Below are 23,599 nucleotides of genomic sequence, written 5' to 3' on the forward strand. Positions count from 1 at the left end.
GGAGTATTCCTCCTGCTGCTTTCAGGAGCAATGCGTGGTCTGTCTGTTCCTTTCCTTCCAACTGCCGGTGGGGCTGTGCTATATATATATATATATATATATATATATATATATAGCATGTGTGTATATATATATATGTGTGTTTGTGTGCGTGTATCTCCCTCTTTTCTACATATGGAATTTAAAGCAGTGAAGTATTTTTCAGTTTTAGCTTGAGAGCAATATTTACAGTATGAATGTGTATGTTTGTTTATTTATTTATTTGGCCATTTAGTTAGTTATTTAGCCACCTCTCATAGACATGACTCGGGATGGCATTCAGGACTTAAAACCAAATGTTAAAACTAAACCAGCAACCCAGGTAACAAATATTTAGGATTTCTTTAAAAAAAAACAAAAAAAAACCCCGCATTCGCAACTTACAACAGAAGACACAAGTATAAAACTAATCAGCCCAGTTAAAGTTGCTTAACCTCCTAGCCCAAACATGTGGAGGAGTATCTTGGCTCTGCTCACATGTTTGTTTTTGTGGTTTTTGTTTTGTTTTTTCCTTTTATATGTTGCATAAGGTAAAGGTAAAGGTTCCTCCGCACATGCGTGCTAGTCGTTTCCGACTCTAGGGGCCGGTGCTCATCTCCGTTTCAAACCCGAAAAGCCAGCGCTTGTCCAAGGACGTCTGCGTGGTCATGTGGCCGGCATGACTAGACGCCAAAGGCGCAGGGAACGCTGTTACCTTCCCACCGTGGTGGTCCCTATTTTTCTACTTGCATTTTTACGTGCTTTTGAACTGCTAGGTTGGCAGAAGCTGGGATGAGTAACAAGCGCTCACTCTGTTACGCAGCACTCGGGATTCGACCAACCAAACTGCCGACCTTCTGATCGACAGGCTCAGCGTCCTAACCCACTGAGCCACCGCGTCCCTTTTATATGTTGCACAGAAATATATATATATAGATAGATAGATAGATAGATAGATAGATAGATAGATAGATAGATGATAGATAGATAGATAGATAGATAGATAGATAGATAGATAGATAGATAGATAGATAGAGATATAGATAGATATAGATATAGATATAGATATAGATATAGATATATATGCATGCCGTGGCTACCTTCTTTGCTGAGGAGCCTGTGAGAACTGACCCGCCATCCTGTTTCTTCCTCACAGGGGGAATCCAAACGGATCACCTTGGTCCTCCAGCAACCCCCGACTGGCGGAAATGCTCCGGGACAGCGGCAAGTGGTTTTGGGCAGCTTACCAGGCAAGATTGTCCTTCAAGGCAATCAGCTGGCCGCCCTGAGCCAAGCCAAAGGAATGCCGGGACAGCCTGCCAAAGTGGTAACCATCCAGCTGCAGGTCCAACAGCCGGGTCAGCAACAGCAACCCAGCGGCCAGCTGGGGACTCAGAAGATCCAGCTCTTGCAGCAAGCCCCAGCCAGCGCCTCCGGCCAGCAGGCCCCCTTAAGCGTACCGGCAGTCCAACAAGCGCAGGTGGTCGGGGGCTCAGGTCAGAGGGTGACGGTCCCTGTCAAAGTTGTGCTGCAGCCACAGGTAAGGGGAGAATGCTTATGCTCCCGTCCATTGGGAAGGAGGGTTAGGCTCTGTTCTCCAGAGTTTTGCCAATAACGGTGAAAAAACGGGGCAGATGTTATTTGCCTATTTTATTTAGGAAATTTGTATGGCTGCCCACTTGCACAGGGTGACTCAAGGCAGGCTTACACAGGTGTATAAACACCCTATAAAAAGGAAGGGAAGGGAATAGGGAACAAGAGGAGAGAGAAGAGAGAATGGGGATGGGATAGAATAGAATTAGAATTAGAATGAATAGAATAGAATAGAATAGAATAGAATAGAATAGAATAGAATAGAATAGAATAGAATAGAATAGAATAGAATATGGAAAATAGAATAGAATAATAGAATGGAATTAGAATACAATAGATTAATATTAGAATGGAATGGAATAAGAATAGAATAGAATAATATTAGAAGGGAATGGAATAAGAATAGAATAATATTAGAATGGAATAAGAATAGAATAGAATAGAATAATAGAATGGAATGGAATAAGAATAGAATAGAATAGAATAATATTAGAATGGAATTAGAATAGAATAGAATAGAATAATAGAATGGAATAAGAATAGAATAGAATAGAATAGAATAGAATAGAATAGAATAGAATAGAATAGAATAATATTAGAGTGGAATGGAATGGAATGGAATAAGGATAGGACAGGATAACAGATTTTCCTGGGCTCCAAGATCAGTGCAGATGGGGACTGTAACCAAGAAATTAAAAGACGCTTGCTCCTCAGGAGGAAAGCCATGGCAAATCTAGACAGCACACTAAAAAGCAGAGACATCACCCTGTCAACAAAAGTGTGTATAGTCAAGGCTATGGTCTTCCCAGTTGCAATGTATGGCAGTGAAAGTTGGACCGTAAGAAAGGCTGAGCACCAAAGAAATGAGGCCTTTGAACTCTGGTGCTGGAGAAGACTCCTGTGAGTCCCTCGGACTGCAAGGCGATCAAACCGGTCAGTCCTAGAGGAGATCAACCCTGACTGCTCTTTAGAAGGCCAGATCCTGAAGCTGAAACTCAAATACTTTGGCCACCTAATGAGAAGGAAGGACTCACTGGAGAAGAGCCTAATGCTGGGAAAGGTGGAGGGCAAGAGAAGAAGGGGACGACAGAGAATGAGGTGGCTGGAGAGAGAGGAGAGGAGAGAATGGGGATAGAATAGAATTAGAACAGAACAGAATAGAATTAGAATTAGAATAGACTAACAACTTTATTGTCACTTTGAATGTACACTACTCGGCATACATTAAAAAGAAATTTTGTTGCATTCAGCTCTCAAAGGGTCACCACTTCCAATATACGCTACATAAATATGACAATAAATAAATAAATACAGAATTATGCATATACCAACATATATTATATGACACTATAAATAAATAATGAGAATAATAATAATAATAACCCCCCCTCAAATCAAGTGATAACACACATTCAAACTAGCCATTTAATGGGCTCTAGCCCACTCAGGGTTCCCCAGGCCCGCTGGCAGAACCAGGTCTTCAGCGCCTTCCAAAAAGGTGTTAGCGTGGGGGCCAGTCTAATCTCTGGGGGGGGGGGTGTTCCAGAGAGAAGGAGCCACCACAGAGAAGACACTCCTTCTTGGTCCCACTAGATGTATCTCCTTAGGGAATGGGACCCACAACATTCCTTTCCGCCCCGCTCTAATGGGTCAGGTCGATATGACCGGCACGAGACGGTCCCTCGGATAACCTGGTCCCAAGCCATGAAGGGCTTTAAAGGTGACAGTCAAAGTTGATTCTTTTTTCCCAGATACCTTGGTGTTCTTTGAAAGCATAAAGCAAGTTGCTAGTCCATGTAGCCAAGGTGAGGTTGGAAAAGACTGCCCTTGCAAAGAGGGGGGGGATGAATAAATTACTTCAGTAGTGGAGACATTGAGGTTCTTTATCACCCCTTGGAAAACAGCTAACGCTGAACAAATGGCACACGTGAGATGCAAAGGATCAGTTCCGTACATTAAGTTGCAGTTCAAAAGAATTATTGATCAAGCCTAGACGCACAAGTCTACCAGTGTTTCTCGACCTGGACGTCAACTCCCACAATTCCCCAGCCAGCCGTGCTGGCTGGGGAATTCTAGGAGTTGAAGTCCAGATATCTTAAAAGACACCAAGGTCGAGAAATACTGGTCTAGTCAACTAAAATTCAGTACTAAGTTGGTGCCAGATAAGGTCCACAGAATTTGAGGAGAGTTAAGACTTGGACCATTTGTGGTAACGTAACGATTCCAAGCAGATGATGCATTTAGCTCCGCCCTCCATCTCTGCCTGCTCTTCTGTAACATGATACAAAAAGCATTGTTGGAGAAACGAGGCTAGTTTGGTTGACCTGAAGTCCTAAATGTTGAAAAAAAGAGAGAGAGGGGGAAAGGGAGAGAAGGAGAGAGAGAGAAAGAAAGGAAAGAAAGAAAGAAAGCAAGAGAAAGAAAGCTTAGTGTGTGTGTGGGACTACCGAATTTGTATCTGATTTTTTGGAAATTCTGTTATGCTGAGGCACCCAGTCCACATCCTACTTCTCACACTGGTAAAAAAGGAAAAGAAAAATGAAGTCCCTTCCTCTTTGTTTCTCTTGCCTGTCATAACAGAAATGTATTTGTTTGTTTCTTTTAATCACCTTTGTTATCATACCCAAAGGTGGCAAACACATCCAGCACACCTTCCTCCTCCTATTTTCCCCACAACAACCCTGTGAGGTGGGTTGGGCGGAGAGAGGAAGAGGCTTTAGGTTTTCAGTTGTGGAAGCCTCAGGCTGTTCTTCCCCCCCCCCCGCCGCCCTCCCCCCATTCCCACCTTCAAAATGGCTCCGTTCTTAGCCGTTTTCTGTACGTCAGCCTCCTATCCGGAGAGAAACCAGGAAGTTCCACTGAGGATCTCTCTCTCTCTCTCTCTCTCTCTCTCTCTCTCTCTCTCTCTCTCTCTCTCTCTCTCTCTCACCGTGTAAACCCGTTGCAGGCCAGCTCATCCCAGGGCAGCTCCTCGGGACTCTCGGTGGTGAAGGTGCTGAGCAGCAGCGAGGTGGCGGCCCTCCCGTCCTCCAGCGGCACCACCCGGAGCGGCTCGGATGAATCCCGCAAGCTGGAGCATCAGAAGAAGCAGGAGAAGGCCAACCGGATCGTAGCCGAGGCCATCGCCCGAGCCCGAGCCCGGGGCGAGCAGAACATCCCCCGGGTGCTGAACGAAGACGAACTGCCCAGCGTTCGCCCGGAAGAGACGGGCGAGCGCAAGCGGCGCCGGAAGGGCGGGGGAGAGCGCATCCCCAAAGAGGAGCGGCCGCGCAAGGGCCGGGGCCAGGGGGGATCTGGCAAGAGCAAAGGCCGAGGGAAACCCAGGTAAACAGCAGCGGAACTGGCTTTTTTCTGCTCCTCCTCTTCCTCCTTCTTTCTTCTTCTTTCTCCTCCTCCTCCTTTTTCCTTCTTCCTCTTTCTTCCTCCTTCCTCTTCCTCTTTCTTCCTCCTTCCTCTTTCTTCCTCTTTTCTTCTTTTTCCTCCTCCTCCTCCTCCTTCTTTCTTCTTCTTCTTTCTCCCCCTCCCCCTCCTTTTTCTGTTTTCCTTCTTCCTCTTCCTCTTCTTCTTCCTTCCTCCTTCCTCTTCATCTTTCTTCCTCCTTCCTCTTCCTTCTTCCTCTTTTCTTTTTTCCTCCTCCTCCTTCTTTCTTCTTCTTTCTCCCCCTCCTCCTTCTTTTTCCTTCTTCTTCTTCCTTCCTCCTCCTTCCTCTTCCTCTTTCTTCCTCCTTCCTTTTTTCTTCTTCTTTTTTCCTCCTCCTTTCTCCCCCTGCTCCTCCTCCTTTTTCCTTCTTCCTCTTCTTCTTCCTCTTTCTTCCTTCTTCCTCTTTTCTTTTTTCCTCCTCCTCCTTCTTTCTTCTTCTTTCTCCCCCTCCTCCTCCTTTTTCTGTTTTCCTTCTTCCTCTTCTTCTTCTTCCTTCCTCCTTCCTCTTCATCTTTCTTCCTCCTTCCTTCCTCTTTTCTTTTTTCCTCCTCCTCCTTCTTTCTTCTTCTTCTTTCTCCCCCTCCCCCTCCTTTTTCTGTTTTCCTTCTTCCTCTTCTTCTTCCTTCCTCCTTCCTCTTCATCTTTCTTCCTCCTTCCTCTTCCTTCTTCCTCTTTTCTTTTTTCCTCCTCCTTCTTTCTTCTTCTTCTTTCTCCCCCTCCTCCTTCTTTTTCCTTCTTCCTCTTCTTCTTCTTCCTTCCTCCTTCCTCTTCCTCTTTCTTCCTCCTTCCTTTTTTCTTCTTTTTTCCTCCTCCTTCTTTCTCCCCCTCCTCCTCCTCCTTTTTCCTTCTTCCTCTTCTTCCTCCTTCCTCTTCCTCTTTCTTCCTCCTTCCTCTTTCTTCCTCTTTTCTTCTTTTTTCCTCCTCATCCTTTCTTCTTCTTTCTCCCCCTCCTCCTTCTTTTTCCTCCTTCCTCTTCTTCTTCCTTCCTCCTTCCTCTTCCTCTTTCTTCCTCCTTCCTCTTTTCTTCTTTTTTCCTCCTCCTTCTTTCTCCCCCTCCTCCTTTTTCCTTTTTCCTTCTTCCTCTTCTTCCTCCTTCCTCTTCCTCTTTCTTCCTCCTTCCTTTTTTCTTCTTTTTTCCTCCTCCTTTCTCCCCCTGCTCCTCCTCCTTTTTCCTTCTTCCTCTTCTTCTTCCTCTTCCTCTTTCTTCCTTCTTCCTCTTTTCTTTTTTCCTCCTCCTTCTTTCTTCTTCTTTCTCCCCCTCCTCCTCCTTTTTCTGTTTTCCTTCTTCCTCTTCTTCTTCCTCCTTCCTCTTCCTCTTCCTTCTTCCTCTTTTCTTTTTTCCTCCTCCTCCTCCTTCTTTCTTCTTCTTTCTCCCCCTCCTCCTTCTTTTTCCCTCTTCCTCTTCTTCTTCTTCCTTCCTCCTCCTTCCTCTTCCTCTTTCTTCCTCTTTTCTTCTTCTTTTTTCTTCCTCCTCCTCCTCCTCCTCCTCCTTGACATTTCCATTTGTGACTCTCTCTCTTTCTTCCCAGCACGATCACGCCAGTTGTTGGGAAGAAGCGGAAACGGAACGCTTCTTCAGACAATTCAGACGCCGAGCTAATGCCAGCCCAGTCTCCGCGTGAAGAAGAGGAGACCAGCATCCAGGTGAGCCCAGCATCCAGGGGGAGGCGGTGGCTGGGTTAAGGCTGTACAAAGAGTTCTGTTTTCACCAAGAGATGGCACAGTGGTTAAAGACACTGAGCTTGTCCCAGCTGGGAAGCTGACAGGCCAGGTTCAAGACCCGAATGCCACCCGATGGGGAGGTCTCCCATCCTCGCCCCAGCTCCTGCCAACCGAGCAGTTCGAAAGCATGCAAATGCGAGTAGATAAATGGGTACCACTTCAGTGAGAAGGTTCCATGCACACCTTTGGCGTATAGCCATGCTGGCAGTGTGGCCACAGAAATTGTCTTTATACAAATGCTTGGCTCCCCCAGCTAAAATCCAAAGCAGGATATCCAGACCCAGTCATAGTTTTGTTTCATAAAGCATCAGCCTTCTAATAAGCCAGCATTTGTCTGAGGACGTCTCCGTGGTCATGTGGTCCGCATGACTAGATGCCCAAGGCGCACGGAACGCCGTTACCTTCCCACCGTAGTGGTCCCTATTTTTCTACTTGCATTTTTTACGTGCTTTCGAACTGCTAGGTTGGCAGAAGCTGGGACAAGTAACAGGCGCTCACTCTGCTACGCGGCACTCGGGATTCGACCCGCCAAACTGCCGACCTTCTGATCGACAAGCTCAGCATCCTAACCCACAGCCACCGCGTCCCTCCTGCGTGGTCTATAGATGTTGTTAATGTCTATGTGTCTATCGATGGCTGATTTGTCAAGAGTTGCCAGGCTTCTAGAAATTCCCTGGCATTTTTTGGATTTGGCCTGGTCTAGGATTGTCACATTATTCCCAGTTGAAACTCTGGCGAAGTCTATGTGTTGTGAAATTTTCGTCACGCCTTTTGACTGCCAGTTGGGGTTCCTGGATGCGTTCTGCCAGTCTTCTGCCTGTTTGTCCTACATAGTGGCGGTTGCAGGTGTTACTCTGTATGTTGTAGATCAGGGCTCTTCAACCCTTTCACCCATTGTACCACTTTTAGGATATGGCAACATCCGAGTACCACCAGTCACCTAGCATGGTGTCGAAAACCTGACCCAAAAAAAAAAAAGGAAAAAAGTGATAAAGTACACGTAGTCCTCGACTTACAACAGTTCGCTTAGTGACTTTTCGAAGTTACAATGGCACTGAAAAAAGTGCCCCCCCCAAGCCACAGCTGAGCAAGACACCTGCCTGCCTGCCCGGCAGCACTCTTCCTCCTGTCCGAGGTTTTCATTGTTGTGAGCATTTCTGTTGAGGATAGGCAGCGGGGGTGGGGCGGGGGGTGTTTGGTTTTTATTCCCCTCGTCTGCTGGGTGGTTGCAGCAGGTTTTGGTCACTTCACATGACCCTGTGACACTGTGACCGTCATAAATAGGAATCAGTTGCCAAGCATCTGAATGTAAATCACAAGACCCTGGAGATGCTGCAACATTCCAGCTGATTGGCGCTTGTTCTGGGCTCAGAAGCACCAGGATCGGTGCCGAGCTCCAGCTGGAGCCTGGTGCCGATCCTGGCACTTCCACTGAGCCCTCACAGCCCCAAAGAAGCGCTGATCCTGGCGCTTTCGCTGAGTCCTGACAGCCCTGCAGCTCCAGCCGTCTCTCGCTCAGGCTTGTGCGGTGCTGCCACCGGCTCAGCTCATTCCCTTCCCCCGCTACCACTTTTCTAGGATGGTCGCATACCACCTGCCAGGTGCCAATGTACCACAGGTGGTACCCGTACCACTGGTTGAAAAGCCCTGTTGTAGATGACTCCTGTTTTTTGTTTGTTTGTTTTTCCTTCTGGGGTTGGTCTGCTTGGGATGTTTTGAAGGGCCTTAGTTGGCTTGTGTGCTACCCTGATTCCATGTGCAAGAAAACAAGCAAGCTCAGCTCAGAGAGCAGCAAGGACCCCTCATTTCAACCTTGGGCTACAAATATTTTCCTTCAATAGATGCGGAATATTTTTTCTCTCTCTTTAATGGCATGTTATTTTCCTCAAACCTATCTCCTCTTCTCCCTGCCTCTAGAAACGGCGTTCGAACCGTCAGGTGAAGCGAAAGAAATACACAGAAGATCTGGACATCAAGATCACGGATGACGAAGAAGATGAGGAGCTGGATGTGATGGGGCCCATCAAGACCGAACAACCCCCAGCTCCGGAACCCCCTGCTCCAGAACCCATCCCTGAGGGCGAGACGTTGCCTTCAATGCAGTTCTTCGTGGTAAGGGACTTCCTTAGTCTGGAACGTCGTATCCTCATAACCTCCTCCCCTCCCCCCCCCCCCCCGGCTGATTTGCTAAGGCCTAGATACAGGGATAGACAACCTTGGCTCTTTTATGACTCGTGGACTTCCACTCCCAGAATTCCTGAGCCAGCATGGCTCAGCTTGGAAACCTCTCCCTTTTTCCTCAGCTTGGCTGGCTCAGGAATTCTGGGAGTTGAAGTCCACCAGTCATAAAGCGGCCTAAGCCTAGGTCAGAGGTAGGCAACCTTGGCTCTTTTATGACTCGTGGACTTCAACTCCCAGAATTCCTGAGCCAGCATGGCTCAGCTTGGAAACCTCTCTCTTTCCCCTCAGCATGGCTGGCTCAGGAATTCTGGGACTTGAAGTCCACCAGTCATAAAGCGGCCTAAGCCTAGGTCAGAGGTAGGCAACCTTGGCTCTTTTATGACTCGTGGACTTCAACTCCCAGAATTCCTGAGCCAGCATGGCTCAGCTTGGAAACCTCTCTCTTTCTCCTCAGCATGGCTGGCTCAGGAATTCTGGGAGTTGAAGTCCACGAGTCCTAAAAGAGCCAAGGTTGCCTACCCCTGGCCTATAATATGTCGACTATTCTGCGCAGCATTTGCAAAATCTGGAATGCCTCTTGCCCCAGGTTGCTCCATGGTGAAATCAGGGATATCGTTTGCCTCTGCAGGTCGTCCTCAACTTACGACTGTAACTTTTAAACTTCCTTTAAGCCGCCCCTTTCTTTCTCCCCCCCCTACCCTTTCTGCCCGCAGGAAAACCCCAGCGAAGAGGACGCTGCCATCGTAGACAAGGTCCTGTCCATGCGGGTAGTGAAGAAGGAGGTGAGAATCTTTGATCTGCCGCCAGGGCTGAATGACTTGCGGCTTTCCAGCTGCCTCTGCCCTGCTTTATTCTAAGGATTTGCTTTCCTTGATGGGGGAGGAGAGGGAAGAGTCCGAAGCCACACAAGAGTCCCTTTTACCTTGTTTTGCCCTTGCCTTTCATAGCAGACCTTCCAAGATTGAGGCTCAGAATTCTCCCCTCAGCGCGCTAGGATTATTAGGATATAACGTCGTAAGACCTATTCACTGGCTACCAGTTCTTAGCCATATACTCCCCCCGCACTTACGACGACAAGAAGCTCTTATTTCGGGAGTATAATAAGATCCTGCTAAATTCCTCTCTACCTATTCATGGTTATACCTCTGTTCTTTTAAGAGGTCGACTAAAGTCAAGAAACCCACCACTCCTTACAGCGCTTAAGCTGCTGGCCGAACATCAGAGCACCACACAAAAGTGGATGGAAGCATGGAGTAGCTATACCTCCCAAGATATTTTCGAGCATATTAATCCTAATAATATACCTCCAGGGTTCAACTTACCCCGACACACATGGGTGACATACAACAGAATTAGAACGACTCATGGGGTGTGTGCCGATTTTTTGTATAAATGGGGGAAGACATCTTCAGCGCAATGTGATTGCGGAGCTTCCCGACAGACTATCCAACATACAGTGAGGGAATGCATTCATAGAAAATACCCAGGAGATTTTAAGGACTTCCTCTGCGTAACAACGGTAGCTACGGCAGTCCAAACCCGACATCAAATTCTGAAATGTTATTTCCGGTTTCCTCTTAGGTTTTATTACTGCTTCTTTTTTAATGGTTTTAACTCTTTTAACTTGTAAATATGAAATGTTTTTAATATTGTTTGTGACCAGCCATACGCTAAATAAATAAATACCGTTGTGTAGATGGTTAGGCTAGAGGAGTTGGATGGATGGATGGACAAAGGGACAGATAACCAGCTTTTCACAAATTAATTTGTTTGCCCTAGTGGCCATTTTTTAAAAAAAATATTTTAATTCTTTTATTTATTTTACAAATCGATGCTTCAGCAGGGAGCCATTTAGAATACAAGTCTCGTAAGTCTAGTAACAGACAGGAGGTATATCTACAGAGGAATGCTGTAGATATAATTTACTTGGACTTCAGTAAGGCATTTGATAAAGTAGATCACAACCTACTACTTGACAAGATAGAAAAATGTGGGTTAGATAGCATCACCACCAGATGGATTCATAGCTGGCTGACAGGCCGTACTCAGCGTGTGGTCCTCAATGGAACTGCATCTACATGGAAGGAAGTGTGTAGTGGGGTGCCCCAGGGCTCTGTTCTGGGCCCAGTGCTCTTCAGCATCTTCATCAACAATTTGGACAAGGGGATAGATGGAGAACTCATCAAATTTGCAGATGACACCAAGCTGGCAGGAATAGCCAATACTCCAGAAGATAGGTTTAAAATACAGAAGGATCTGGACAGATTCGAACACTGTGCACTATCTAACAAAATGAAATTCAATGGTGAAAAAAGTAAGGTTCTACATTTAGGCAGGAAAAATCAATTCACAGGTATAATATAGGGGGTACCTTGCTCGATAGTAGTAACTGTGAGAGGGATCTTGGAGTCCTTCCTAGTGGACAATCACTTCAATATGAGCCAGCAGTGTGCTGCAGCTGCCAAAAAAGCCAACACAGTACTAGGCTGCATTAACAGAGGGATAGAATCAAGATCACGTGAAGTACTAATACCACTTTACAATTTCTTGGTAAGGCCACACCTGGAATACTGCATCCAGTTTTGGTCACCACGATGTAAAAAAGACGTTGAGACTCTAGAAAGAGTGCAGAGAAGAGCAACAAAGATGATTAGAGGACTGGCAGCTAGAACATGTGAAGAAAGGTTGCAGGTATTGAGTATATCTAGTTTAATGAAAAGAAGGACTAGGGGTGATATTATAGCAGTATTCCAATATTTGAGGGGCTGCCAGAAAGAAGAGGGGGGTCAACCTATTCTCCAAAGCACCTGAAGGCAGAAAAAAGAAGAAATAGATAGAAACTAATCCAGGAGAGAAGCAACCTAGAACTAAGGACGTAATTTTCTGGCAGTTCAAAGAATTAATCAGTGGAATGACTTGGCTCCAGAAGTTGTGAACGCTCCAACATTAGGAAGAGATTGGACGACCATTTGTGTGAAAAGCTATAGGATTTTATGCTTGAGCAGGGGGTTGGGCTAGAAGACCTCCAAGGTCTCTCTTCCAACTCTTACGCTGCTATGGTGAATGATGAGTTCATTAACAGGAACAATTAGGAGACTAAATGTAATTGTAAGATTTTATTCCGCATTCTCAGTGAAATCATTGAAAAACTCAAAAAACAGTTTAAAAACAGTGTTGGAAACCAAAATGGAATATAATTCACCAAGAACCAGAGGTTTGGAAAACATTATAAAAATTAAATTAGTCCCTCACCCCAGTTTTATGTAGATTAGGATTATTATTTTTTATCCCATGTCTTTTCCCCTGAAAAACAAATAACAGAATAACAGCGTGGGGAAGGTCTTCCAGTCCAACTTCCTCCTCAGGCAGAAGGCCCTATATCTTTCTGTATAAATGGCAATCTAATCTCTTCTTAAAAACCTCCAGTGATGAAGCACCCAACTTAAATCAGATGTTCCACTCGTTAATTGTTTTCTCTCTTTTGTTGTCCTGAATTTTCCTCAAACATATTCCTTAAATGTCAAGTTCTCTCCTCCCCGTCTTTTCAAGCAAACTGGTCCTGGGGGGAATAGAGTTTTCTAAATCAACAAGTCTGCATATGGGGGTTTAACCATCCAATCTATTTAAAGGTAAAGGTTCCCCTGCACATGTGTGCTAGTCGTTTCCGACTCTAGGGGCCGGTGCTCATCTCTGTTTCAAAGCCGAAGAGCCAGCGCTTGTCCGAGGACGTCTCCGTGGTCATGTGGCCGGCATGACTAGACGCCAAAGGCGCACGGAACGCTGTTACCTCCCCACCATAGTGGTCCCTATTTTTCTACTTGCATTTTTACGTGCTTTCGAACTGCTAGGTTGGCAGAAGCTGGGACGAGTAACAGGCGCTCACTGTTACGCGGCACACGGGATTCAACCCGCCAAACTGCCGATCTTCTGATCGACAAGCTCAGCGTCCTAACCCACTGAGCCACCGCGTCCCTCCAATCTATTTAGTAGTGTTCAAATGTTGAGACATTGTTCTTGACAGTTGGATGGGGAAATTAGGTGGTTCGGGCTAAGCTGCCTTTAGCTGTCCTCTCAGCATGACAGAAATGAACAACAAATGTTCATGATATCTGCTCTTTTGTGTGTGTGTTTTTAAAAAATTATTCCATTAATCACACTGGAAAAATACATATCGTGACCACTGTAACAGTCAAGCTCTACCTGTTGTTAGGTTGGAGGTGGGAAGAGCTGAGAAGTCTATAGTGAAATCTCTTCCCACGGTTATTACAGGCTTATACAGAACAAGGATGACATGGCTTCAAATTATAACATGATTGCATTTCAGAATATGATAGTTTATAGGTACAGCAGTCAACTGCTTGTGCTCTCTTAGCAAAGCCCTATCAAGGAGGAGACTTGATTTTTTTTACTTCTTGGTGTTCTTCAAACTGAGTTTGATAGTGGTTGTGAATCCAGATGCAAATACTGTATTTGAACATTGGAATATTGCATCCAGTATTGGTCACCACAATATAAAAAAAGATGTTGAGACTCTACAGTAGAAAGAGTGCAGAGAAGAGCAACAAAGATGATTAGGGGACTGGAGGCTAAAACATACGAAGAACAATTGCAAGTGTTGGGTATGTCAAGTCTAGGGAAAAGGCAGACGAGGGCTGACATCATAGCAATGTTCCAATGTCTAAGGGGCTACCACAATGAAGAGGAGATTAAGTGAGTCTCGAAAGCATCTGAAGGCAGGATAAGAAGCAGTGGATAAAAACGTAACAAGGAGAGAAGCAACCTAGAATTAAGGAGAAATTTCTTGACTGTTAGAACAATTAATCACTGGAAGAACTTGCCTCCAGACATTGCGAGTGCTCCAACACTGGAAGTTTTTAAGAAGAGATTGGACCACCATCCAATGTCTGAAATGGAATAGGGTCTCCTGCTTGATTAGGGAGTTGGACTAGAAGACCTCCAAGGTCCCTTCCCACTCTGTTATTCTGCCGTCCTCCTTAGCTGGAACAGCTCCCCTATGCCTTCAGTTCTCTGATTTTGTGTGTTTCTTTCTTCCATCGGCAGCTACCCAATGGGCAGTTCACAGAAGCAGAAGAATTCTTTGTGAAGTACAAAAACTAGTAAGTACACCACCCTCCTCTACTTTTCAAACGTTCCCACCGCTGGGCGGTTTAACAGAAGGTGTGAAACGCAGATCTCGGTCTGTGTTTGTACCATTGTTTCCCATCCCATCAAAACACTAATGGAATGCTTGGATTGACCCAGTTTTGGGAAAGAATGAAGTTCTGGAGCCAGATCACTCTCGTGGTTGAACTGTGGGATCCCTGGTATTCTCAGAAAGCTTGGCTATTTCTTTGCAGTCATTTCATTACCCAACTAGGTAACATCAGTGTTGATGTTCCAGAGTACCTGTTATAAGTGAGGACGTTACGTAGTTGGGTAATGAACCATTTGCAAGAAAAGCACCAAGGATCCCACCTCTTTCCATTGATCCAGTTCTAGATGCTGATCATTTACAATACCCTTCTCTCTTTTCTCCCCAACTTTCTGTTCCAATTCTTCCCCAAGCTCTTACTTGCACTGTGAATGGGCCACCATTGCTCAGCTGGAGAAGGACAAGAGGATCCACCAGAAGCTCAAACGGTTTAAGACCAAAATGGCTCAGATGAGACACTTCTTTCATGAGGTACCCATGATGATAGAAACCTAAGCTGGTTTAATTCCAGTTGCTAGTACTCCTGCAGAGGTCAACACTGCCTTACACTGCTATCCTGCCTCTTTAGGATGAAGAACCTTTCAACCCAGACTACGTGGAGGTTGACCGCATCTTGGATGAATCGCACAGCATTGACAAGGACAATGGGGAGGTGTGTTGCTACTTTTCAGATTAACTTGACGGGGTAGGACATGCAAATAGCAATAGCCCTTAGACTTACAACATCCCGCTTCACAGTGCTTTACAGCGCTCTCTAAGCAGTTTACAGAGCCAGCCTATTACCCCCCAACAGTCTGGGTCCTCATTTTACTGATCTCGGAAGGCCGAAAGGCTGAGTCAAGCTTGAGCCGGTCAGGATTGAACTTCTGGCGGTTGGCAGAGTTAGCCTACCATACTGCATTCTGACAGAATGAGGTGGCTGGATGGAGTCGCTGAAGCAGTAGGCGTGAGCCTAAATGGACTCCAGCAGATGGTAGAGGACAGGAAGGCCTGGAGGAACGTCGTCCATGGGGTCGCAATGGGTCCTTCACGACTTCGCAACTAACAACAACAACTGCATTCTAGCCACTGCGCCACTACAGCTTTTACTTAAATAAGATACTTAAATACCGGCTACCTAATGAGAAAGCAATAGCTACCTAAGAACGTCAGAAGAACCATGCTGGATCTGGATGGTGGGTTGTTTTTTTCTGCTCTGGCACTCGAGAGTCCCACAGTGGCCAGCTGAATGCATTTGGAAAGTTTTATAAACTTTTTAAAACCAGAGGCCAAAGGGTCCCCTTCCATTGTCCATTTCTGGCAATCACATACGCAGGTCTGCTCCCTAAGACTCGAGAGGTAAACAAACAGCCGGCTAATGTTGGTAGCCATTGATAGCTCCCCGCCGAAATCCAAGCACGATTTGCGACCCCCTGAGCAGAGAGCCACTTGTGTGCAGTTTCCCAGGGTTCCCCCCACCCCTCTGAGGTACCCTGTGCTTCTTTCCTTAGCCCCGCTGCCTCTCTGCCCGGGAACTTAAAAAATCCTCTCTGCTGAAATCCAAATGGGATTTTCCGATCCTGAGCAAAAAAACACACGCACTTAACCTGTGCAGGGTCTCTCCCACCTGCCTGAGACACACCCCACGCTGCTTACCTTACTCCACTAACTCTCTGCTCTCTGAATTTTGGCTTCCTCTCATCTCTGTGGGTTGGCGGGGCGCAGTAATTAAGCCGAAATCGTCAGGATTTTGGCTCTTTATTGCACTCTGCCGAAGGAGTTCAGCTCCCTTCAGGAATCAGCCAGTCGGCAGAAACCAAAGAGAGCCCTCTTTTTTTGCAGGCAGCGGCAGCTTGCAACCTTTCCCGCCGGCTTCCCCATTTGACCTGGGGAAGCCAGCAGAGAAGATTGCAAATGGCGGTGTGAACAGTTGCCAAGCACACAGATTGTGATTCTAAGGCCACGGGGGTGGTAGTGCGACATTTTGCATCAGCCAGAAATGCTTTACGGGCCCTAAAGCACTCTTTCCGAAACTGTCATAATTCCAGACCATCCTCAAATGAATAGTTGTAAACTGGGGACTACTTGTCTTGGGCTATGTCCCCAAACATCCCTCATCCCCAAGATTCAAACACGCTTTCCTAGCATGCTAAAAGATGGTGTTCCAAAACCCAAACAGAGCACCGTTTTTGCTACATTCCTGATTTCGCTAAAGAGACGTCTTTTCGGCCTTTGATGCCGTCCGTGTTTTCATTATATTTAATTTGCTTTGATCTTGGGGGGGGTTTATTGCTTTAAAACATTGGATTTCTGTGAGTTGTTTACGGTAGTTTGAGAGAAAAGCCATTTGAACAAATGAATAAACAAGACTAAAGCGGTACTTGCATCCCTCTCTCTCCCTCCCCCACCCTCTCTCTCTCCCTCTCTCTCCATCCCGCAAACATTGTGTAGCCCGTGATCTATTACCTGGTAAAGTGGTGTTCGCTCCCTTACGAAGACAGCACATGGGAGCTGAAAGAAGACGTGGACGAAGGGAAGGTCCGAGAGTTCAAACGCATCCAGTCCAGGCACCCTGAGCTCAAACGGGTGGTGAGTGGCAACTTATTCCCCAAGTGCAAAAGTCTCGGCCTTATCTGCTGCGCTGACTTGACCTTCTAGTTTTGTCCAGTAGTGTTCTGGAGGGGACACGGTGGCTCAGTGGGTTAGGACACTGAGCTTGTTGATCAGAAGATCGGCAGTTTGGCGGATCGAATCCCGAGCGTCGCATAGCAGAGCGAGCGCCTGTTACTCATCCCAGCTTCTGCCAACCTAGCAGTTCGAAAGCACGTAAAAATGCAAGTAGAAAAATAGGGACCACTACGGTGGGAAGGTAACAGCGTTCCATGTGCCTTTGGCGTCTAGTCATGCCGGCCACATGACCACGGAGACATCCTCAGACAAGCGCTGGCTCTTCGGCTTTGAAACGGAGAGGAGCACCGGCCCCTAGAGTCGGAAACGACTAGCATGCATGTGCGGGGGAACCTTTACCTTATTCTGGAACCATGTCTGTTTGGATACTTACTCCTTTACAGGTGGCAGGGGAATTTTTAACTCTCCTTGGTACTGCAAAAAAAACAACACTTAAATGATCCCTGGTACCTGGCTCATTATTGCAGAACAGGGAGGAAAGAAAAACCAAAATCCATTGCAGATTTAATAATTGGTAGAAGTTATTATTAGTAGTGGTATTCCCTCCGGGCTTTTCTTTAATTAGTGAATTCTAGTCTCATCTTAGCCAATAAAAGCCAGCTGGGTGAGTTCTAGTCCCGCCCTAAGGCATAAAAGCTGACTGAGTGATTTGGGGCCAATCACTAGGAGACTGAATTTAGTCCCGCCCTAAGCATGAAAGCTGACTGAGTGATTTGGGGCCAATCACTAGGAGACTGAATTTAGTCCCCCCCTAGGTATGAAAGCTGACTGAGTGATTTGGGGCCAATCACTAGGAGACTGAATTTAGTCCCGCCCTAAGCATGAAAGCTGACAGTGATTTGGGGCCAATCACTAGGAGACTGAGTTCTAGTCCCGCCTTAAGCATGAAAACCAGCTAGGTGACTTTGGATCTGTCACTCTAAGAACCCAACTCATCTCTCAGGGTTGTTGTGGGGAAAATAGAAGGAGAAAGGCGGGTTGGATATGTTTGCCATCTTGGTTTATTTGTAAAAATAATGCAGGTGGGGAAGGAAGGAAGAAAAAGAGGGAGGGAGGGAGGGAAGGAAAAGAGGAAAGGAAGGAAAAGAAAGAGAAAGGGAAGAAAAGAAAGGAGTACAGAACTTGGCAGACAATACATATCATGATGCAAAACTCCCTATGTGGTTTGCCTGTGGTTAAAACATCTTTGTTTCGTACAGTAACATAAAACAACGGTTAACGTTGATATTACCAGCCTCTGATAGAAGACAAAACAAGAAGGAGAAGAAACTTTCAGGAGCTGAATTTCTTTTATAAGAAGGTCGCTCGCAGAATTAGTGACTCGGACGAATGAAGTGTAACTAGCCTTAGCCACAGAATCAGAAGTACCCTTCCGTTGGCATTCAGCCAGTTTGACAAAAGCTTTCCCCTCATTTGACATATTTTGGTGCCTAACTGTAAACCTTCATTCCTTAGGCTCGACCCCAGGCAGGTTCCTGGAAAAAGCTGGAACTTTCGCACGAGTACAAGAACGGCAATCAGTTGCGTGAATATCAGCTGGAGGGCGTGAACTGGTTGCTTTTCAACTGGTACAATAGGTGAGGCTACGGGCAGGAAACCCCACGGGAGAAAGGCAGCTTTGGTTAGGGGATTTGGTTCTCGGTGGAAAAATCGGAGAATTTTGTGCTTTCCGTTGTCGGTTGTGAAGGCTGGGATTTCGAGCCGTGGCCAGGAGCCGTGGTGGCGCAGTGGTTAGAATGCAGTATTGCAAGTTAACTCTGCCCACTGCCAGGAGTTCGATCCTGACCGGCTCAAGATTGACTCAGCCTTCCATCCTACCGAGGTTGGTAAAATGAGGATCCAGATTGCATTGCGGGGGGGGCAATATGCTGACTCTGTAAACTCCTTATAGAGAGGGCTGTAAAGCACTGTGAAGCGGTATATAAGTTTAAGTGCTATTGCTTCCCACCCCAGCCTCATTATTTTGAGTGGTGTTTTTCCAAAACCAACGGCAGAGAATTCTTAATCACAGCACCATTAACCGAAGGAGGGATGTAAAATAATATAACTCAAGGTTGAAATGGTTGGCTTCAAATTCAGAACAAAGTAGCCCTTTGTCCCGAATGGGAAACAAAACTGGATGTCTATGGAGATTCCCAGTCACCCAGGTCATAGTTTCATATTTCAAGGAGTATAAATCCTTCATTCTCCATCATCCAGTTCCTTCTTGGAACTGTTGAAAGGACTGTGTTGTAGACTGGAGACGGATGATATTGTATCCTTCTCTCCACATTTTGGACAGAGAGGACTGCTGGCTTGAAAGAGGGGTCAAAGAGGCCAACTGTGTCAAAACTGAACAGCCCTCTCTCAGCAGAGAGGGAGGGACATGACATCATCTATCTCCAGTCTACAACACAATCCTTTCAGCAGTTCCAAGAAGGCTCCATACCCATTGGCACCACTCAGGTGACCTTGAGGACACAGATAAACCTACAAGTGGCCACTGACTCGCTAAAAGAAGGCAAATGACCAGCTCTCTGCAACGAGTATAAATCCTTCCATTCCCCACCATCCAGTCAGAGCCAAAGAAGCTTCTTGGATGAGAAAAGAAACGTCTTCAAAGAAAAACAAGAAAGTCCAGTTGCCTCCTGAAAAAGCACCTTTGGGACATGGTTGATTTGAGAATCGGTTGATTTGAGAATCTCCGTAGATATTCCTCCTTATTATATTTTATTCCATTTCGAATTGACAGGGGAGGTTGGGTATGAGGATTTGGTGCAAACATGTCTACCCCTTCCAATCGTACCTCCAGCTCATCCTTTGCTTCATTCCCTCTTAACAGGCAAAATTGCATTCTGGCCGACGAAATGGGGTTGGGTAAAACCATCCAATCCATCGCCTTCTTGGAGGAAGTTTACAACGTGGGAATCCGGGGGCCCTTCCTGGTCATTGCCCCTCTGTCCACCATCACCAACTGGGAACGGGAATTCAACACCTGGACCGAGATGAACACGATTGTGTACCACGGCAGCTTGGCATCCCGCCAGATGATTCAACAATATGAGATGTACTGCAAGGATTCCCGGGTAGGGTGTGGAGAGACTTTTGGACCCATCAGGCAATGCAGAGGAACTTTTGGTTGAGACGGGAGGGGGAAGATCACAATATACAGGTAGTCCTCAACTTAAATGACCACAGTCATTTCTGTTATTAAGCAAGACTGTTATTAACCAAGCCGTGCCCATTTTTGCAACCTTTTTTTGTTTAAGCTAATCACTGCAGTTGTTAAGTACCATGTTTCCCCAAAAGTAAGGCCTACACCAACAGTAAGCCCTAGCTTGATTTTGGGGGGTTGTTGTTAGCTGTGAAGTCGTGTCCGACCCATCACGACCCCATGGACAATGTTCCTCCAGGCCTTCCTGTCCTTTACCATCTTCTGGAGTCCATTTAAGCTCACGCCTACTGCTTCAGTGACTCCATCCAGCCACCTCATTCTCTGTCGTCTCCTTCTTCTCTTGCCTTCAACCTTTCCCAGCATTAGGCTCTTCTCCAGTGAGTCCTTCCTTCTCATTAGGTGGCCAAAGCATTTGAGTTTCCACTTCAGGATCTGGCCTTCTAAAGAGCAGTCAGGGTTGATCTCTAGGACAGACCGGTTTGATCACCTTGCAGTCCAAGGGACTCGCAGGAGTCTTCTCCAGCACCATAGTTCAAAGGCCTCAATTCTTTGGCGCTCAGCCTTTCTTACGGTCCAACTTTCACAGCCGTACATTGCAACTGGGAAGACCATAGCCTTGACTATACGTACTTTAGTTGACAGGGTGATGTCTCTGCTTTTTAGTGTGCTGTCTAGATTTGCCATGGCTTTCCTCCCAAGGAGCAAGCATCTTTTAATTTCTTGGCTGCAGTCCCCGTCTGCGGTGATCTTGGATCCCAGGAAAATAAAATCTGTCACTACCTCCATTTCTTCCCCATCTATTTGCCAGGAATTGAGAGGGCCGGATGCCATGATCTTGGTTTTCTTAATGTTAAGTTTCAACCCAACTTTTGCACTCTCCTTCTTCACCCACAACAAGAGATTCTTTAGTTCTTCTTCACTTTCTGCCATTAGAGAGGTATCATCTGCATATCTTAAGTTGTTAATATTTCTCCCAGCAATCTTAATTCCAACTTTTGATTCATCTAGCCCTGCATTTCTCATGATGTGCTCTGCATATAAGTTAAATAAGTTTTTCTTTTCGACCCCAAACCACCCCAGTGATGCCCTCGCTGTGATGTCCCGTTGCCTGGAGGCGGTTCGGGTCTGGATGGGGAGGAACAGACTTCAACTCAACCCCGACAAGACTGAGTGGCTGTACATTCCGGCATCCCGGGACATTCAAAATGTTCCATCTCTTTCTATGGGGGGTGAGCTCTTACCCCCCGTGGATAGGGCTCGCAACTTGGGAGTCCTCCTAGATTCACGGCTTACCTTGGAAGATCATATAGTGGCCGTGACTAGGGGGGCTTTCGCCCAGGTTCGCCTGGTGCGCCAGTTGCGGCCCTATCTGAACCGGGATGCCCTGTGTACGGTCACTCATGCGCTCGTGACCTCTCGCCTTGACTACTGTAATGCTCTCTACATGGGGCTTCCCTTGAAGACCACTCGGAGGCTCCAACTGGTACAGAATGCGGCCGCGAGAGTTGTCTTGGGAGTTTCCCGGTACTCCCATGTTACACCTTTGCTCCGCGAGCTGCATTGGTTACCAGTTGTCTTTCGGGTGAGGTTCAAGGTTTTGGTTACGATCTTTAAGTCCCTACATGGCATGGGTCCGGGATACCTCAGGGACCACCTGCTGCCGGCGTCAACTCCCCTCCGCCCTGTGCGTTCCCACAGAGAGGGCCTCCTCAGGGTGCCGCCAGTCAAGGAATGCCGACTGGTGGTCCCCAGGGGGAGGGCCTTCTCTGTGGGCGCTCCGGCATTATGGAACCAACTGCCGGTAGAGCTCCGGACGGCATCAGACCTCCGAACTTTCCGTCGTGGCCTGAAGACCCACCTATTTGAAATGGCTGGTCTGGCCTGACGGGGGATTATGGGTTTTAATTTGTTGTTTTAGATTTGTATTACAGTTTTAATTGGGCATGGGTTTAATCTTTTTTAATTTTTGTATTGTCTTTTTTATATATGCCCTGTGAACCGCCCTGAGTCCCTACCAAGGAGAAGGGCGGTATACAAATTAAATAAAACTTAAACTTAAACTTAAACTTAAACTTAAATAGGCAAGGCGACAGTATACAGCCTTGCCGGACTCCTTTCCCAATTTTGAACCAATCAGTGTTTCCGTGTCCAGTTCTCACTGTTGCTTCTTGGCCCACATATAGGTTTCTCAAGAGACAAATAAGATGGTCTGGTACTCCCATCTCTTTAGTTTTGGGGTGAGGCACATACCTAAAAATTAAGCTAGGGTCGGGGTATGGAGCTACCCCACCCGCCCCCGCATCCACTTACCTTGTAGCCCGGTCTCTCCTCACCGGCCCACTTCTTCTGGGGCCTCTTCTGCAGCCAGGTCTGCGTTTCTAAGTCACAGGGCTTTCCGGAAGGCCTTGGTTCTGCAAGACCTCAGCAGCCAAGCACCAAGCTATGTATTGAATCCATAGCTCGGTACTCGGCTGCTTAGGCCTTCTGGAAAGGCCTGACTGCAAAATGCAGGCCCGAATGCAGCTGCAGAACTTCAGCCTCAGAAAAAGTGGACCGGCTGTCGGTGCCAGAGGTGAGGTAAGGCCTACCCCGAAAATAAGACCTGGTGCCTCTTTTTGGAGGCAAAAAAAATAATAAAAACAATAAGGCCCAGTCTTATTTTCAGAGAAACACGGTAAGTCAAGTGACACCGACATCCCAAAAGAAGACCATGCCGAACGTCTTCCAAACTGTTGCCTAGAAAACTGCTTTGCCAATGTTGTCATCGGAATTTTTTATTTATTTATTTCTTGCTCGCTTCTGCCCCTAACAGGGTCGCCTGATCCCAGGCGCCTACAAGTTTGACGCCCTGATCACCACTTTTGAGATGATTCTGTCGGACTGCCCCGAGCTTAGGGAGATTGAGTGGCGTTGTGTTATCATCGATGAAGCTCACCGCCTGAAGAACCGCAACTGCAAACTTCTGGACAGCCTCAAGCATATGGACCTGGTAGGAGCTAAAACATTTTTGTATGCTTGGGAGAGATGTTTATGGATACCATTGTTGGATTTGCTGCTTTAGAGATGCCCGTTTGGGAGAGCCTTCAACATTGAGACTTGTTACTGTGGAGATAGGAAGTAATGGGTGCTGAACCTTCAGAGAATGGGATGGAATGGAATGGAATAGAGATTAGGAATAGAACAGAATGGAATGGAATAGAGATTAAGAATAGAACAGAACAGAATAGAGATTAGGAATGGAATGGAATGGAATAGAGATTAGGAATAGAACAGAATAGAGATATGGAATGGAATGGAATAGAGATTAGGAATAGAACAGAATGGAATGGAATAGAGATTAGGAATGGAATGGAATGGAATAGAGATTAGGAATAGAACAGAACAGAATAGAGATTAGGAATAGAAAACAGAATAGAGATATGGAATGGAATGGAATGGAATAGAGATTAGGAATAGAACAGAACAGAATAGAGATTAGGAATGGAATGGAATGGAGATTCGAAATTGAACAGAACAGAAATTAGGAATAGAGAATAGAATAGAATAGAATAGAATAGAATAGAATAGAATAGAATAGAATAGAATAGAATAGAATAGAATAGAATTTGGGAACAGAATAGAATAGAACAGAA

General features: G+C 46.3%; 1 protein-coding gene across 5 annotated transcripts in view; it reads left to right on the forward strand.

Annotated features, from left to right (window-relative positions):
* The window catches only part of LOC308678232 (chromodomain-helicase-DNA-binding protein 8-like), a 104,251-nt gene that overhangs the window by 35,261 nt on the left and 45,391 nt on the right, over positions 1 to 23,599 (forward strand). For all 5 annotated transcript variants that reach the window (XM_081345284.1, XM_081345283.1, XM_081345286.1 and 2 more), the window contains 12 exons: positions 1,175 to 1,558; positions 4,559 to 4,935; positions 6,561 to 6,675; positions 8,671 to 8,865; positions 9,648 to 9,716; positions 13,996 to 14,051; positions 14,500 to 14,617; positions 14,715 to 14,798; positions 16,577 to 16,714; positions 18,269 to 18,390; positions 19,635 to 19,878; positions 22,780 to 22,956. In XM_081345284.1, the coding sequence (XP_081201410.1) occupies positions 1,175 to 1,558; positions 4,559 to 4,935; positions 6,561 to 6,675; positions 8,671 to 8,865; positions 9,648 to 9,716; positions 13,996 to 14,051; positions 14,500 to 14,617; positions 14,715 to 14,798; positions 16,577 to 16,714; positions 18,269 to 18,390; positions 19,635 to 19,878; positions 22,780 to 22,956 (2,079 nt within the window). The remainder of the gene's footprint in view (positions 1 to 1,174; positions 1,559 to 4,558; positions 4,936 to 6,560; positions 6,676 to 8,670; positions 8,866 to 9,647; positions 9,717 to 13,995; positions 14,052 to 14,499; positions 14,618 to 14,714; positions 14,799 to 16,576; positions 16,715 to 18,268; positions 18,391 to 19,634; positions 19,879 to 22,779; positions 22,957 to 23,599) is intronic.

This window comes from Vipera berus (genome assembly GCF_964194415.1).
Source record: "Vipera berus genome assembly, chromosome: Z".
NCBI lineage: Eukaryota > Metazoa > Chordata > Lepidosauria > Squamata > Viperidae > Vipera > Vipera berus.